This window comes from Charadrius vociferus, unplaced genomic scaffold (assembly GCF_000708025.1).
Source record: "Charadrius vociferus isolate BGI_N301 unplaced genomic scaffold, ASM70802v2 scaffold161, whole genome shotgun sequence".
In the NCBI taxonomy this organism is placed as follows: domain Eukaryota; kingdom Metazoa; phylum Chordata; class Aves; order Charadriiformes; family Charadriidae; genus Charadrius; species Charadrius vociferus.
This window is the reverse complement of record NW_009646928.1, coordinates 4,397,948-4,416,761: the sequence shown is the minus strand read 5'-3', so window position 1 is coordinate 4,416,761 and position 18,814 is coordinate 4,397,948. Positions and strand designations below refer to the sequence as shown.

At 37.8% G+C, this 18,814-nt stretch overlaps 1 protein-coding gene across 1 annotated transcript in view; it reads right to left on the bottom strand.

The window, feature by feature from the left end:
* Positions 1-787: 787 nt before the first annotated feature.
* Positions 788-18,814, bottom strand: part of STK39 (serine threonine kinase 39) — a 120,005-nt gene continuing 101,978 nt past the window's right edge. Inside the window, exons 19-20 of the mRNA XM_009894648.1 lie at positions 6,300-6,364; positions 788-1,603 (exon numbers count right to left, since the gene is read on the bottom strand). Coding sequence (XP_009892950.1) covers positions 1,529-1,603; positions 6,300-6,364 — 140 coding nt within the window. The 3' untranslated portion in view covers positions 788-1,528. The remainder of the gene's footprint in view (positions 1,604-6,299; positions 6,365-18,814) is intronic.

The following is an 18,814-nucleotide window of genomic DNA, read 5'->3' as shown; positions in this document are numbered from 1 at the left end:
GGTCCCTTGTGCAGGTGCTGCTCATAAACTAGATAAGGGCAGCAGACATTTGTAACATCACCCTGCCGCACAGCCATTGAAATACACAAAGAGCATAGAAATTCAAAATACAAATCTTTGTGCAATACACTTTTATTTTTTTTTTAACCTTTGCAGTCATCTTGGAGTAATCATCATGTAAACAGTAGGATGGGATGGGATTACATTGAGTCGTACGCAAATGGCTCTAGAACACCTCAACGATTATGACAAGGCATTATAAATAACTTCTCTTAAGAATATATATTTGCCGTTTTCAGTACATTAAAGAGCTGCCGTTTATCTAGGATTAGCTAGGAAGTAGTTTAAATTGTAACCGCCGAGAAACACGTCTCCAGATTTGAAAGTCTTTCTAAGGTTCGCTAGCTCCATAACATCTATGTCACAGGTTAAGCATAAGACTACTTGGGTCAGAAGTGTTTTCTTTGTAACAGAGTTTTACTTGATCATTGCACAAAGCCCTATTATTTTCACTCCACCTTCGTATTTTGCAGAACTTCAAGTAAAGCTTCAGTTCTGTTCTTCAAGTTTTTATCACCTGTATGAAACCAGTTTCTATCATTAAGGGTAAGTGGGATCAGAGATGGATACAGTAAGCAGTCTACCTTAACGACAACAGCTTAAAGTAGTTCTAGCTCATAATCTCCCCAATAAAGCATAGTCAAAACACTCTAATACCTTTGCAACTGTATATCCCCTCCTTGCTCAGATAACTATATATATTTATATATATTGTACCATATGTATGGTACTTCTAGAAAATGGAGATTATTTATTTAAGCAGCCTCAGGCACATTCTTAAAACATTAATGTCTGCAAGGCACCTCCCACTCCCTTGACAATCAGTTTGTGGACTGGTTTTTAAACACACAACCAACAAAAGCTTTCTAATGCCTAATTAATTAAAAAAACCAAAACCCTCGAAGTTACCAAATACTTCAAAGATATACCTGAAACTTTTTTAAATAATGGGAGATTAACTGCAAGTAGCACATAATCAAGTCAAATCATTTTCTTATTACTAGGATGTGTAATGCATAAATATATGAAAAATAAAATTCACAGTCAGTTTTAAAACTAGAATTCAAGTTTGGCTAATAATTCTTAACTTTTATATGTATGTTAATTTCTAAATATAACAGAACAGAGGCAGTATTATCAACCACAAGTACAGATAAAATAGTATCACTCAAAGTTTATGAAAGAAGTAAGCTTGATAGAAAATTCCTTTTGTAACCAATAAATAGATCCACCTGAGTGCATTTCCACAGGCTTTTCACTTAGGGGGAATCCAAATCAACTGCTAAGAGACATTTAGTAGCATTTTGAATGTTAGCAGCAGCGGTGTAGCTGTGGGCTTCGCTTGTTCTGACTTTGTGAATTGCTAGAGAATGAAGCGGAACTCAGTGTGTGGTGCATTAATTTTCCTTTGCATCTAAGCCGGACTCTTCGCAATCTCACAATTCAGCTTGGGGTCAAGGGACAGACATCAGCTGACACTTAACTGAGCAAACCCAATCAGTTTCACTTCATCGGGAATCTCAGTGCCATCACAGCCAGAGGCCTGCAAGTACAAACAGAAATGTTTAGTATATCACTCTACAAAGGAGGGTTTGACAGCGAGGTTGTAAGTTTCCCCCATAGCACCTAGTCAGCAAACAGCTTGCTTGAAGGAAAGCTTTCAGACTGCTTGGTGTATCCTCTGCCAGAGTCAACCAACTGCATCCTTAATTTTAGCAAATTCTTTTAATCAACATTAAAAATTATGTAAAAAATACTGGGATATTAACACTTAAAGACCCAAATTCTTTAACCCAAACTTTCCAGACTGGAGCCAAATGTGCTTTTTCATGCAAGCATACTGTTTTCACTCATGAAGAGCCAATAATCTAAAAGTATAAAATCCACCTTCTACTGTTGTGCTCTAGACACCAAATGTCTCACGAGTCCAGCTATCAAGTCTGTTTGGAATACCAACCCACTGAATTTTTAAACAAGAGATTGAAGCAGTCTGCGAAGAGTAATAATATTTGCAAAAGTACAGCTCCTTTCTGATAGTACCACCTAGTACTTAAAATTGTATTGTTGAGGTTCTTCAGTAAAGTCTGTCCCAGGACCAACTGGCACAACTGATCAGTTCAATTTACACAAATAACTGTGAAAATATAAAATCACCATTCTCAAGACAGAACTGTTACTTTAGTTCTGCTTTAAAAAATTATACATGCTGTAGGCAAAATATTTTTATATTTTGATTTTTAAACACAAAATTTGCGCTTCTGTAGGACAGAAGTGACTACATTTTTAATAAAGTTTTTTATGCATTCTTCACCTGTGTGGTATATAAATCAAAATATTAATAGAATTGGATGAACGGTTTGTAATGGTAAATTACTTATGACAGATGCCTTCAGACTCTTTGGCATATCCCCCCAAAAAACATCAGAACAATTGGTTCACCCAAATGTTCTTGATCCTTTTGTGCACAAATACAGGCTGGGCAGGGAATGGCTGGAGAGCAGCCCTGAGGAGAAGGACCTGGGTGTGCTGATTGACCAGAAGCTCAACATGAGCCAGCAATGTGCGATCGCAGCCCAGAAAGCCAACCGTATCCTGGGCTGCATCAGAAGTGTAGCCAGCAGGTCAAAGGAGGTGATTCTGCCCCTCTACTTGGCTCTTGTGAGACCCCACCTGGAGGGCCATGAGGATGATCCGAGGGCTGGAGCACCTCTCCTGTGAGGAGAGGCTGAGAGAGTTGGGGCTGTTCAGCCTGGAGAAGAGAAGGCTCTGGGGAGATCTTATTGCGGCCTTCCAGTCCCTAAAGGGGGCCTACAGGAGAGCTGGGGAAGGACTTTTTACTAGGGCATGTAGGGATAGGACGAGGGGGAATGGCTTTAAACTGGAAGAGGGCAGGTTTAGATTAAACATTAGGAAGAAGGTTTTCACTTTAAAGGTGGTAAGGCACTGGCACAGGTTGCCCAGAGAGGTTGTTGAGGCCCCATCCCTGGAGGTGTTCAAGGCCAGGCTGGACGTGGCCTTGGGCAACCTGGTCTAGTGGGAGGTGTGCCTGCCTATGGCAGGGGGGGTGGAACTAGATGATCTTTAAGGTCCTTTCCAACCTAAACCATTCTATGAGTCTATGAACCCTTTAGTAGAACTGGTTTGTGTATATGCATGACAAGGAAAAGAGCTCGCAGACTGGGTACAAAACACGCACCGAGTGACATTATCCATTGAGTTTTCATGACAAAAAATAAACTCACTTGATACTTGTTGCAAGCATTATACCAAGCTACTCCTTCAAATTTACTTTGATCAGACACAGAGAACAGAAGTTCTGTCTTCAGAGAGTATTTCACAGGTTTTATTCCACTGAAGCAGCAAGTTAAAGGTCTGAGATCATCACTATTGGTTACTACTAAGTTATCTCAATGAGCTTTAGATTAGGAATTTACTAAATAAATGGAGTTTGAATTTTGCACTTAAAACACCATGATAAAAACAGCTAATATTATTAACATAATTCTACAGTCTAGCTAGCTAGCATGGCTTTCAGGAGATTGCTAAGTAACATATCTAGATGTATATACATTTTTAAATGCCTTCCTTATCAATAAATATTGTATAATATTTAATGCACCTGGAACCTATTAGCTTGTATTTTGTGCTTAGCGTAAGTACAACTACTGTACACAAACTGCAACATGCAATAAAAGCTCTTAGTATTTGCAATTCAGTGTTTAGTGACTGAATGCATTCTTTCATTAATGGTTTTTTCCTCCCTTTTTCATATGAAAAATCCTTACATAACATGGAAATTATGCTGTGCAATAATTCTGTGTTTCCTTGAGCGTTGCCAAGATTAATTGTGTATTAAAGCAGCTTCTTTCTCAAAGTGTGGACAGCTGGATCGTGCAGGGAAGTCATTATTCTGCATTAGCCAAGACAAGTAAGGGTGGTTTAATACTATATATGCTCTGCAGAATTACATCATTGTAAGATCAAAGATACACTGTTGAAAAACGTGCAAGAGGGAGATCAAACCTTAAAGACAGATTCATCCAGATACCTCACTTCAATAACTTTCTTTACCATTTTGGCAATAATTAAAGACAAAAATGGTTAAGACATAAGTTGTTGTTCTTTTCTCCCCAGAGACAAAAGTGCTTGCTGTCTGAATAGAAATATTATATACCAGCAAAAGCAATCTGCAAGCAGCGAGATACTAACCAGATTCCCTGTCCCTGTTAGTAGTAACTAATCCTAGACTAAAGAGCACTTTTCAATTGAATTCTCTGAATGGATATAGGATTAGCTACATTTAGACTTTGAATCCCCATGAAATATTTACCAACAAAATGTGTTTTAATCAAGTTGTATACAAGCGCTCTCAAATTCAGTGAGACCTTGCTAAGAGGTAACGAAGACTCAGTAGAGCATACAAACAAGTGACAGAGTTCTCCTAGGCAACAATTCATTTAGGAACTCCGCTACACAATATAGAAACAGGCAGAAACAGAACATATATTAAGTTAATCCAAGGATAAGAATAAATTAGGATACTTCTTGTGGTTATGTTCTTTTCCCAGGAAGTAGGGAATTAATGCAGGAAACCTAGGTTAAAAATATCAGGAAGAAACTTCAGTTAAAAATTAACCTCAGGAAATGTTACCTAGCCAATGGAACTTACCTTGAGAAGGGACAAAGACATTGATTTTGGATTATCTATTAATTCTGATTATGGTAAGGAGTAGGATTATAAGTGTTCACTTACTGGAATCTGAAATACCATGTGACACTGAGTGCATACCAGCAATAAATCTGAATCACCGAAATACCCCAACCTAAATTTTGAAGTGGTTTTGTTTTCAACATATATAAATATTAACTGGATACTATGATATATTACATTTTGGAATTTCAAGACTATTTTAAGTGTGCGAACTCGAAACCCAAAATTCTACAGATCCTCTGGAATAGCTATATATCTAAATGCTCTTGGTGAGATGCCATTGACTATACAATAAAGCTAAGTCAGATGTTTAGACAGCAAGAACACAGATCAGCTGCAAAAAGGAAGCATCAGCCTTTAAGCTATATTTAGATAGTAAGAGCCACAGAAACAAAACAATTTGAGTTACATGTCCTTATTTCCCCACTCCAGCCCCCTCCCAAAAGAAACATGTAAGTTCTGATGATTTCACTAGACGGTAGAGGAAAAATGAGTCCAAATTATTTGGTCAAGTTTAAACTACTCAAATCTATATTTTAAAAAATGACATGGGACGAACAATCCTGAATTAATACATTATCATCAACTAGGTCACTTACTCTCTAAAAATGGTTCTCTACAGCCCAAATGAAGCAGCTGCTTTTATAAACAAAGCTATGATTCTGGAGACCTACTTATCTAGCAGACATTCAGTCTAGTCTTTCATTTGTGGCTGAGTCACTCTCAGCAAGGGGTGCTGAAAGCTAATTGGTGAGAGTTTGGTATTTACATAGCTAATCATTCCATAGCTTTAGGTATGTACATTTTTCAACTTAATTTTAGGAAGAAATAAAAACAAATACAGCACATCAATTCTGAATTAAGTTTTTGCAATGTAAAGTTATTAATATTAAATTAGATCTATCATGATAGCATCAAAATCGACCAAAAGTAGGACCCATGGTCCAGGGCCCAAAATACAGCTCAGAAAAATGTCCCAGGCCCAAAACCAGGGCCTGATGTTGTACATACAGAAGACAGAAACAGGTGAGGAGGGAGAAACAGTAATGAAATACAGTGGGAGCAAGATCAACTGGCAAATGTGGATGGTCAATTGAAAGAAGGTTGAAAGGAAGAATTAAGGAGAAGCAAGCAGTGGATAGGGAGACAGGCACGCAAGAAAAATGGTGGCAGGTGTTGGAAGAAAGTGTTGGGATGGGAACAAGATGTCCGTCAGCAGAAGACACTTCAGCCAGGGCAGAGCTGAGGGAGTGGGGGTGGAGGGGAGTTAACCTAACAACTATCGTTTTCTCTGCTTTAGTTGTTTTAACCTCCTTCCCCCTACAGAGTTATGGAGCTGTGTGACTGTACATATCCCTAATGTCCTGTCAAAACAGGGTTTAGGTTTCTTCTTTCACATGTGGCAATTTCAATCATCTCATCTGTCAACACATTCATTCAGCAAAATAGCTGTAAATGAGATAAAATCCAGTCTCTGTGTGAATACTGTGATAACTAGTTTGTTTCTTCCCTACATGTTTTTACTTACCAACTTAAAAGTCAAAGTTTTCAAGGCCTTTGGATCATCTACTATCTTCTGTAAGTTAGCAGCAACTGTAAAATAAAGTACGGAAAAAATGATTTACAGAAATTGCATTCAGTATGACATCAAGCCTCATGTTGAATCTTCTACTTAATTCTACACACAGAGATGTCTGTAAATTACCAATTGAATCATTTAATCACTCTAGCTGTCATTTGAAAGTCACAGGGCAGCTGGGCTGCCATAAATCCTGCCTCCTTTCGTTTGCAGTCACTGATACTTTGTGACTGTGTGAACTGACTCAGGAGAAAAATCAGCCTGAAAACCAAGTGAACAAAAAAACCCACCCTACTAAGTTTCAGCTTAGTCTATTCCATAAACAATCACCAACCACCAACCACATAAATGCAAGTGCAAGGAAAATGAGAGAATCACGCAGCCAAGGATAAGCTGACGGCTGGCATGATTTATATCATATTTCTACTATAGCCAGGGCCACCATGAGCACAAGTTTCTAGGAGAAGGCTGAGCTCACTCTAACTTGTTTCTCCTGGCTTTACGTGTGTGCTTCTGTTCCTTTTTTGGGGTGGCATAGGGTTACCACAGACTTGTGGTAATCTGTTATAGCTCACTATCAAAAGAAAAATGAGCAAAAATAAGAGAGTGATACAAAAGGAGTTAATGTTCAAACTACTCTCTCAGTAAGCGTGACCGAGATTTGTGATGTAACAGCAATAAACAGTTTACTTAGATCTACAGAGCTCAAGTGTCCAGAGAAGGAAGCTGAATGCCATAACAGAAGTAGCAGGAAGGAAATAATTCACTCCTTGAAAACAGAGGAGGAGGCAAGAAAATAATAAACCCTTTTCCTATTAAAACACCGAAGTCACACGTTTAATTGGTCTGCTTTTTACAATATTGCTACCATTAATCTTGACCAAAAAATTGTTTGCTTTCAGCTTTGTATGCTTACTAAACTTGCTCCCCAGCTTTGCAGAGTCATAGATCCTGAGCTAACTCAGATCGAATCACTGAGAGAGCCTTTGTTTAAGGCTGACTTAGGAGCACAAGATGTCATCAAGAGGGCATCATCATGAGATAAACACTCCACACTTGGCACAGCTGTTTAGAAAAGATTTTAAAAAGGAAGGAAACAGGTATTAAGTAGCAAACATTTCTTAGTTTACTGAGTAGGTAAGTACCATAAAGAAGTGAAGCAAGAAACTGGATGTTCTCCATAAATAGTACTTTCAACAGACTTCATAAGGTGGAAGATACAGAGCAAACATTTGCATGTTGTATGTCATACTGCTACAAACTCAGGTTCCTACTTTCTCCATCCTCTAACATCACGATGATAAAATTATCACTCCTACCATGTCGGATCATCTATGATTCACTGTGTAGTAACAGAAATTGGCCTCACAGGGGGAAGTACAGTATTTGGCAAGGGAATTTAGAGAAGTAAACAATTAGGCCAATCTATCACAGTTAAATGCAAATTAAATTTTTGGGGGTCTCATTTTCTTTATCCCACTGAAATGGCACCAAGGATTGTTTATACACCTGTAACATATTTGACTGGGGATGAAAGGGTGTTTGAAACTAAAAACGAGCCTTAAAATCAAGAACAAGGTACATTTTTTAGACCACACTTCTTGAAGAGAAAAAAAAATTAACCTTCATAGTTAACTGAACTCAACTTCAGGCACTAAAATAGAAAGTACTTCTGTTTTTAAAGCTTCATTATTCATAATTTTCTTTATTCTAGTTATTACAAACAGTGTTTTTTTTAATAGCACGATTCACTTCCACAATCAATAAGTCAATTTTATTGCAATACCTCCTACCTGATAAAATACATGCAAATAGAGATAATGCTTTTCATTACAATTAATACTTAGAACCTCATATGTAGGCAAAAAGGAGTGTTCAGCCTCATAGCTCCTAAAGCCAGAATAGAATAGCTTCAACTTTTTACATCTTAAAAATCTATAAAATAGGATCACACACTCAAGGAGCAGCTCCACATTATCCAAATCTCTGTAAAACATACCTTAAAAAAAAAAAATAACGAAAGAACAAATACTCCAGCTAGTGTTCGCTGGCTTTACTGTAGCGGAGACACAGTGCTACAAAACCAGACAGGAGTTGGGTCCTAAGTCCAAAGATTTCTAACTTCACCTATTATAAAATGTTACAAAAAGATGAGCTTCAAATGAACACGTCTTCAAGAGGGAGAGCCTTTCATTTAATGTTGAGCAGCTGTAGAACAACTAAGGCAAGTCAGCATGCCGCTTGCCAATTTTGCCCAAATGTGAAAACTTCCAGGCACCCTTAGGCAAAGTTACCACTCCTGCACTTGCAAACAGCAGCCCGTTATCAGCAAGTGTTTTAATGAACTATCATACCATGGAAAACAGCAGCACAGAGGACTTCACAAGTAGTATCAAAATCTTAAAAAACCCTTCCCTTCCTGTTGATTCTTTACCAGGGAAGAAATTAAAATTTTCAAAGCAAAAATAGCAAAAGATAAACTAGCAATATATGTAAGTAGTTAATTCTAATTGCTTTTTTTTTTGTTAATTAGACACCATAACAGAAAGGAGCAATATTTTAGACAGATACATTCTTCAAGAACTGCTCTTCAATGAACAGTGCTCATTAAAAGGCCACAGGGACACAGTTTTATGTTCACTTGTCTTTACTTTTAATATGAACACAACCCGAAAACTTTTATATATAAAATGCTAGAGAAAAATCTGAAGCAAGCATATGAAATATGCTTTATTTTTGCTTCTCTGATGGGCCATAACTAGAGTGGGACGTGTTTAATCAAACAAAAGATTAGGAGGATTTATGGGAGTAATGCCAGATGTTTTCAGGCTACGCTTGAAAATAAGAAAGCTGACCTGCAAAGAGCCCATAACAGTAGAATACAAGTTTACACAAAAAATAGTCACACCTGCAGTTTCCTACAGAGAGATCTTTTCAATTTCAATTATAAGCATTCAGCATTTTTCAAGTAAAACTAGCGTTTCACCTGTGACTTTTGGTACTCTGTGTTTTACATTTTCTGGTCTTTACAGAATGGCAATAAAAATGATTTTGCCAAAATAATGTCATTAATTCCATTCAAGTAAGCCACCGTGAATGCGAATCCCCCCAAAGGCCTGCTCTTTCTGCATTATCTGAAAGCAAAAGTAATTAATATCAACTAAGAATCAAATACGTGTGTCTAATTACCTAACAAAGACATACAGTCCTGTTGGTATCTTTTTCACTTTTCTAACTCCTTGCTTTTGTTTGGCTCGGTCTTGCCCTTATTTAGACTGCAAGGCCAACAATTAGAGGCAACTGTCTGATTTTATTTATTTATTTATTTATTAGGGATGAGACAATCATTATCCTTTTCACCTTAGTGCAAGCCAAAGGGTCCAGGACCTCAGCAAGTACATAGCACTGGGTTTGTCTCTCTGCACCTAAACACCTTGAAGATCTGGGCTCAGCTGGTAACCAGAATCTTCTGGAGCCTGATCTAGTCAGCTAAGGAAAACAGCAGTAACCCATGAACTGCAGGTGTCCGTGGCATCTCCAGTTTAGTTAACTTCCTTCAGAAATAGAACCTGCAGCACAAGCAGCACAAACCATCCAAGCAGTTGAAAGTCCTTCCTGAAAGCCAGCCTGCAGTGCCTTCCAATTACTTCTCCAGAAAGTTTGGGAATCCCATCTTAACTACAGCAGAGACATCCTCAAAATTACAAGTAGAACAACATACTCTAGAGTGGAATACTCATCCTACTTTAAATGCAATTAAATTAAGCTATCAGTTGCATTAAAAATAACTCACCACTCTTACGAGTATCTAAACCTATACAGTTCAGACCATTAAGTATGCAAAGTCTCCTGAAAGACACCAAGAATTCATACAAGCAGTTGCAGCTACTGTTCAGCCCTATTCAGAATTACTGATCACATCAGGCAAGAAAAAACCAATTACTTTTAAGTGGAACTACTATTAGGCTTTACTGATGAAAATCTCCCCCAGCTACTAAATTTAGGCTCTTTTCATGAAGGAAAATAATTTACTACATCAAGACACACTAACCGTCCTAGTTCAGCTCACGTACAAAGTTTTAATTTGGCTTCAATACAAAAAATGAGCCTAAAGGTTCCAAATGCAGATGGACCCAACCACATCTGCGAACACTAAGGAGGAAAATAACCATCTGACTCTCACCACCTCTCCCTCCTCCACGCTCCAAACAACTCTATTAATTGCAAGTCGGTGAACAAAGTAATTTTAATACAGTAATGCTCCCCCTCAAGTAAAAAGGAGTTTCACATTAGGAGTTTCTAGAGGTAGGAATCATTCTCTCCACTGATACTTAAATTATTGGGAAAAGTGGAGAGTGTTGTAAAATATATGTCTGTGGATTCTACTTTACACCTTATCTCTAAGTTAAGTATACTACAGTTCCCATTGACAAAGCCATTTTTCTTTGAAGTACTCTGAAGCCATGCCTTGGATGTTGTACTTCTGAAATTCATAGTAGATTAGTTTGCCTGCAAGCACCACTAACAGACAATTTCAAATCCTGTTGGGAATTCACTGTTTCTACATGGCCTGGATATACTAGACTCAACTTTATTTCGCAGAGTGTTTTCTCAAGATGTTATGGCCATGCTCCTATAAAAGTCAGAAGAAGAAACATGAACAAGATAACTGCAGGAAAAAATTAAGTGGTGACGGAAAAACCTTTGCCAGCAGTAGCCTCAAGTAAATAGAGTATACTTCAAATCATGCCTTGGAGCAAAAGCCCTCTTCAAATGTTAGCAGCAGTTAGCACAATAGGCTTTTTGTTGTTTACAGCAATAAATGAGGTGCCGTTCTGCTTTCTTCAGAAGGCTTCTGAAGGACATATAATCAACCTATGTACCACAAATCATTCCAGGTTCTTTTGCAGGTTTTGCTCTGTGACAAATGGTTGTGCCAGTCTGTCAAAATAAGTGTCGACACTTGCAGAACCTGCAATAGGATAAAAAGTCGAATACAGCATATGAATATACACAACACAGACTGCTAATTGCAGATCAGCGACCAGCAATCGCAGCCCAGAAGGCCAACTGTATCAAAGGAGGTGATTCTGCCCCTCTACTCCACTCTCCTGAGACCCCACCTGGAGTACTGCACCCAGCTCTGGAGTCCCCCACATAAGAAAGATACGGACCTGCTGGAGCGTGTCCAGAGGAGGGCCATGAGGATGATCCGAGGGCTGGAGCACCTGTCCGATGAGGAGAGGCTGAAAGAGTTGGGGCTGTTCAGCCTGGAGAAGGGAAGGTTCCAGGGAGATCTTATTGCGGCCTTCCAGTCCCTAAAGGGGGCCTACAGGAGAGCTGGGGAGGGACTTTTTACTAGGGCATGTAGGGATAGGATGAGGGGGAATGGCTTTAAACTGGAAGAAGGCAGGTTTAGATTAAACACTAGGAAGAAGTTTTTCACTATCAGGGTGGTGAGGCACTGGCACAGGTTGCCCAGAGAGGTTGTTGAGGCCCCATCCCTGGAGGTGTTCAAGGCCAGGCTGGACATGGCCTTGGGCAACCTGGTCTAGTGGGAGGTGTCCCTGTCTATGGCAGGGGGGGTGGAACTCAATGATCTTCAAGGTCTTTTCCAACCTAAACCATTCTATGATTCTATGTAATAAAAAACCCTACGTAACTACAGTCCTCTGGCATGCATATTTATGTGGAGTATACTACAAATTGCTATTTGCTATATGACAATTTTGGCCAACCATATCAGTTATAATTAAGTGATCAATATAAGCTGAGGTAACAGAACAAAAAAAGCCATCTTCAAGACCACAAATAAATATAAGAGAGTAACCATACTTTGGGCAGTCTCAAATAGCTGTTTTGCTCCTGTAATGTGACAGGACTCTGCCTGGTTATTTAAAATTCTTAACACAGCATGAAACCTAACCCTAATGGCTTCTGAATAGGGAAAACTTCTGGAAAAGTTAAAATTAATGAGACAGTAAATAAAGCTATATGAAGTACAGTAGAACTATTTCCAGTACAATGCCGACCCAGCCAACTGAGCCGGAGCCATCTGGCATAAACACAGACACAAGCAGAATCTAAAGCTTGAGATGATATTTCTGGGGTGCTCTCAAAAGAATAATGATTCATCTGCTTTTCCATTTTGAAAAGAGTGGCTGGGGAATCTCTAACAGTACGCTTACGTTCAACAGTTTCCAAAGCTATTGCATACTGTAATACTGAAATTCAGATATGAGGAAAGGGAAAACATAATTCAGGCACAAAATTACTGTCACAAAAAAATCTGAAAAATTATAAGCTCTCAGAAAATGAAAAAAAAATATTTTTGATTAAGTGCAAAGTGAAAACATTTTTATGTAGTCCACAGCCCAGTCTATAAGAAATAGCCACTTTCAACTGCTCCTTACTTCATCAACGGTATTGCTGTTAGAGAGGCCAAACTCAAAGCTCTACAGATTTATTGGCTTTCCTGCCGATTGTTTCAAATATTACCTCTCCCAACTGTAGGCAGTTACTTTGCCATTTTCATCTGATGCATGGAGTATTACATAATTAACTGCCCTGGGAGTCTGCTCATTTGAGGATTAATGCCATATTCTCCTGTACGGGTCTTAGGAAGCAGGATGCCTCAATGACAGGGAATACTTTTCAATGGAATTATCACTCCTGAAAATTCAGCTGCTGGTAGGGCTTTCCTCCAAAGGGCTGAATTTATTATGCACGCTCTTGAGGCTCTTTTTAACATATTGCAAGAGGTTCACTGCAATATATATACATTCATTTATATTTCATACTGCACAGTGGTTTCCATGCATTTGCAAGTTCATAGCAAAATCAAAACTAAGTTTTAAACCCTAGCCAGTACTGGATTATAGTATATTATGCAAACCATCAAAGCAATCAACCTTTAGAACTTTTGGTAACAACTCCTCCAGATCTCTGACTTTCTTACTATTAACTAATATTATCTAATATCTAATATCTGTCTATTATCTAAAATCTAATAACTGCCTGCATGAAAGATTAAAAGGCTTTTAAAAGAGAGGTCAAAAAGGTCTTTGAAGTACAGCACAATTCCATTAGTTCACCCATTCAGGATGCTAGTTGTAAAATCCCTTTTGTTTATGTTGCTTGAGAACAGTAGCAAGGGAAACATTGAAGCATTTTGAGATCTGTGACAGCTAACTAGCAAGTGTTTATTGCTAGAGGACTGCAAGGAGCTAGACATGATTCTTGTAAGAAAGAAATAAAAGAGAATAGAAAGATCAACAGCAAGCCTGGCTTTTCTTCTGAGAAAGCTCCTGGACACTAATAAAGGAGAAACATTAAAAACATTTAGAAATGTATTATTTATGAAGAGGCTGTCATTAGGAATTTATCAAAGGGAGATTAAGGCTCACAAATTTGCCTGAATTCACAAAATATGTTGCTGAATCAGTAGATATAGATAAAGACAGTGAAAACTATCTCCATTTCAACACTTGATACTTTAATATCCAACAGCTTGATCTGCAGCCTCACAATCAGAAAACACAGGTTAAAGAGGACAACTACAGGACAACAAAAGGCCAAAGCAGCTCTCCCTTGAAAGGAACACTGGCAGACTGAAAAAGGTCCCCTGCAGCATCCTCATGAAGAGGACTACAATTTAACAATGCAATTCCCACAGCTTAAAATAATTATTAAAATCACTTGAGCCCTGTGGTTCTTACTGGTTCTGAGCCCCAATATTGTAAACATGGTAACCCCAGGAATGTATGCTGTTTCATGTGTGTATAAAGTACCAGGCATGAGGAAGAACTTTACCAAATAAAACCATCCTCACCTCCCGAAGAATGGCCCAACACAGCAATAGTAAAGAAAGGAGGCAAGCAATACTTCAAATTATTCACAGAATACTCATAAGCACTGGTTGTGCTACCCCTAGTGAGTACCAAAATCTGTGCTGATTTAACTTGGGCATTAATTTATTTACTGTATACAACCATCCAAGGTTTAGGCTAGTTCATGTATTTTCAGACGTTTTTAAGGCCATTAACTAGTAGCTTGGCATCAGAGTATCTTGTTCCAAAAAAAGGCGGGGGCAGGAAGTGGGACCAAAGCTTTAACAACCAAACAGTTATACTGTTATTTGAGCAAGAGTAGAACAGGGAAAGGCATGGAAGAGACATCAGGGACACATATTCCTGATTGACCTTTACAGACAAATGAAGACCTTAAATACTTATCCTTGCTCAAACTGAAAAAATAAAAGTTTATGGAATAATATTAGACCTCAAATGTCTTCATGTTAAGATCCATTAACATGGGGTATTAATACCCAGGGGTCACAGACAAAACCTGGAAAACAGGGGACTGAAAGATTTCATTTTTCTATAGGTAGCTGATGGAAAGATTTCCACCCAACACAAGCAGTATATTTTATGAAACAGGAGCATTGTATCAAAATGGAAAATGAAATAAGTTAGTGTTAGAAATCTACCTATTTCAGTTCCAATTACACATTACTAAACTCCCAAATTCTCAATTATTTAGTATGGATATCTGATCCCAAGGTAATGTTTACATTCCACAATCTATGAGGGAAAAAAAAAAAAAAGGAAAAAAGACTGAAATTGTGATAACTGTTTTTATTGATTAAATTAAAATCTTAATATAACTGGCAAATTGTACCTTTTCCCAGAAACTTATGAAAAAAAAAGAAGGTTGACACTTCATATTGATTATTTTTCCCCCAGAGTGTGTGAAGAACACTTAGGCAAACCACCACACATTTAAAACAAAGTGCTGTAAAAAGGTAAGTAGAATATATTTGGATATTTAAATGCTTATCTATTTCAAACCTTGATTGTGCATGTGTCTAATGGGGTAGATTATCCAGGAAGATGAGGGAGGAGTATACACAGGTTTCACAATTTCCCCTTCATTTTGAGAAAAGCACTTTGATGATCCTGAGCATTCTGAACCTCAGTCTAGTCTCAAATGAACATTCAAAATGAAAATTTAGACCTGCTGCCCAACATTGCTAGTAGGGATATTTAACAAGCCTGAGATATTACAGTAAATTGTGCTCATAAATTCTCAATACAAAAGAATGAGTCAGAGTACAAGGTTGAAGAAATCGTTTGCCAGTGACTGAATGTGGAAAGCAAGCACTAGCTTTCAGACAAAGGTTTTGACAACAATTTGATAGTCATCAAGATACTGAAGACAGCTCTAACAAATACCTTCATCATGCTGGATTAGAGTTGAAGTGTAGGTGTATGCAGAAATAAGGCAGGTCACATACTGCTATACATATTATTACTTGGTAATCTCCTCTCCCCATCAGATCTTCACAACTCCTCCTGTCCCGAGTTCTGCTATGAATTATAGATATTGTTCTGACAAAACTATTAAGAAGATGAAATAGCAGCCAGGCTACTTCAATACTTTATATCTGAAATTTGAAACAAGGAAAAATATATTTAGAAAAGACTCCGTGATGTGCAGGAGTTAGGTTCTGAAATAGACTACCTCTAGGTTGAAGAACCTCAATAAATCCTTATTTTGACACACTAACCACTTGCAGAGAAGTGAATGCCAAGGAAACAAATAACAGCAACTAAATTACTATTGAAAAGAGGAACATTACTTACGTTGCTGTCTTTGCAATTTCTGATTCAAAATCACAGTTTCCTTCTTTGTTTTTTGTTTTTTATTTTTTTTTTAAACTAGCAAGGAAAGGCCTCGAAAATACAATTCAGAAACTACAATTTATCACCTACTGTATCAGGCTAAACCCCAACTAATCCCACTAATAAACAGATGGATTTACTCCTCATTTACACAGTTAAGTAGGAACTGGTAGGCTGCATGCTGAAAAAATACCCAAAACACCCTGTCTTTGAAGGCAACTGCCAATCCCACCTCTTTTTTTTTTTTCTCTTAAAGTAACTAAAAATTATTATTTACTTGATCTTGGCTATAAGATAAGCACGTTTACTCTAATACATGAACACACATACATATGTAGAGAATAACTGGAACACTTGGAGAATTTCTTACATCATGTACCTACATTTCTGCCACAACCACCATTACAGCAGTGGTGATTATTCACCTAACAGAATATTATTTTTTTAACCTTGAACCTCTTCAGGTTCACTGACATTTTCACCACACTGAATATTCAGCAAGATGGGAACTTGCATGAAGCCAGACAGTTTCACACAATATACTTTCTCAAGTGCACCTTTTATGTACAACATATATAGCTAAAATAACTTTGAAGGTGCAATTAGATGCAAAGCTTGATTACCTGCGGGTGTACCTCAAGCTTCCAGAACTCCCAACAGTCTAGTCATTATGAGTCACCCTTCAATGCATTAGCTCTAAATGAGCCAGATGTGTTGAAATATTTAAGTCCTGAGTTAAACCCTGGGGTTTTTAGAGACATTCTCGTATCTGTAATGCATGTGCATATCTTGCTGAAGAGATATGGAGTTATGTGCACATGTTGAAGGCCCAAGAGTTTCCACAAAACACTTTAAAATACAGTCAGGTTTTCATTAAATCTATATGTTTCCTTTCTGGACAATGCATTAAAAAGTGAACACAAAGTATTTAGTCTATCATTTTAAATTAATTGTTAGGATCTCTAAAGACATTTTCTCATTAGGAAGTTTATGGGTATATTGAGCTTTGGAGCATCTGAAAATGTGATACACTGTGGGGGTTTGGGCCGGATAGGCCACCGAAATGAACAACAGATGCTCTCCCCTACCTTTCCCTTCAGGAAAGAGACTTATGAAGAAAAAAGTTTAAAAGAAAACTAAACTACTTTAATGAAAATACTAATACTAAAATAAAAAGAAAATAATTAAATATATACAATATACACAAAACTGTATGAAGCTCCCAGGATGACAATCATATCCCCAGCAGGCACTGGGAAAGCCCCAGACTGTACTCAGTGATGGATGGGAATTGGACTCTGGATCTGGATTCAGAAATGCATGGATCGGGATCAAAGGCAGACGAACAGACAGCGGTCCTCGGTCGCCAGCCATTGAAGAAATAGAGAACTGAGCCTTTTATCCCTCAAGATAAGGGGCAAGAGGCAGATGGGATGGAATACCCCGTTGGTCAGTTTTGGGTCACCTGTCCTGTCCGCTCTGCCCCACAGGTGTGACCCCTCTACGCTTTTCCACTTCCAACCCTTGAATAGGGCATATAACAAAGTTAGCTGACCTTGGTTGTCACAGCAGTAAGTATAAACAAGAGTCTCTCTGCATACAATTCCTAGGTATCAATTATAAACAAGGCCTTATCACCCTGGAAGTGGACAGTGTCTGAAAAATACACCATTAATTTCAGAGAGTTCAGTTAGTTACAAGAGGCTTAGCTGAAAAGTAAAATTACTGAAAAGAAAATTGGTTCTACCTTACTTCAAACTCGGACATACACTTAACTAAAAATTCAGTTATTTCACTCAGTTTGAATCACAAGAATGAACAGACATAAGAAAACACAAAACTTCTAGTAAGTTCCCTCAAAGACTACAAAAATCAGCACATCTCAAAACATCACTGATATTAAATGACAGACCTATACTGCCTTCAAATGGTAGTGCTATCCAAGTCACCTACCCAGAGTAACATTACCGCTCTTTGAGGACATAAATTAATGCAATATGTTTTCTACTTGTGTAGCACTATCCGATTTTCTGATTACAGTAAGATGATAAGCCGGAATTAGTTGAACAAAAGGCACCACTTCATTCAGTTTCAAAGATGATTAATCTAACAAGACAGCAAAGCAAACTAGGTATAAGCAAATGCAGGAAACCAAGGAAAGCAAAAGGATATTCACTGTGTAATTCTGTGGCTTTTCTGTGAAATGGATTATCAGTGCCACTATGAGTTAAGATGCTCTTACAGAAAGTATACTAACAAACTGGGCTTCCGCTTTTTCATCTTTCCATTTTAGTATGAAAGCACTTTCAGCATCAGCAGATGTGACATCATAAGAGAGTCAGCTGTTTCAATTTCAAATACTTTAATACTGTGATTAATTTGGAACCATACATATTACTTACTGTTTAACATCCCTTGAAATAACATGATTCTGGATTTGGTCAGATACATGTCTTCTGCAGTCATGGCCAAATAACCCATCCACAGCCATGATTTTATTTTTTTTTTTGAATTCTAGATGACTATTTAAGTCCTGTCTACTTACCACAGTAACTGCAGCAAATAAAAAGGCTATATCCCCCCTCAAAAAAAATAAAATATCTAATCTCACAATCCCAAAACCCTTAGTCAGACTATTATGGCATCTACTATATTCACGCTTCTAAGAAAATATTCAAGATGTTGATGAAAAAGCTTGATACTTCCAAAATATGATCTCATTTCAAAATACAATCTATTGGGTTTTCAGCTGGTTCTTCTAAAGACATTAGGCCTTTCAGC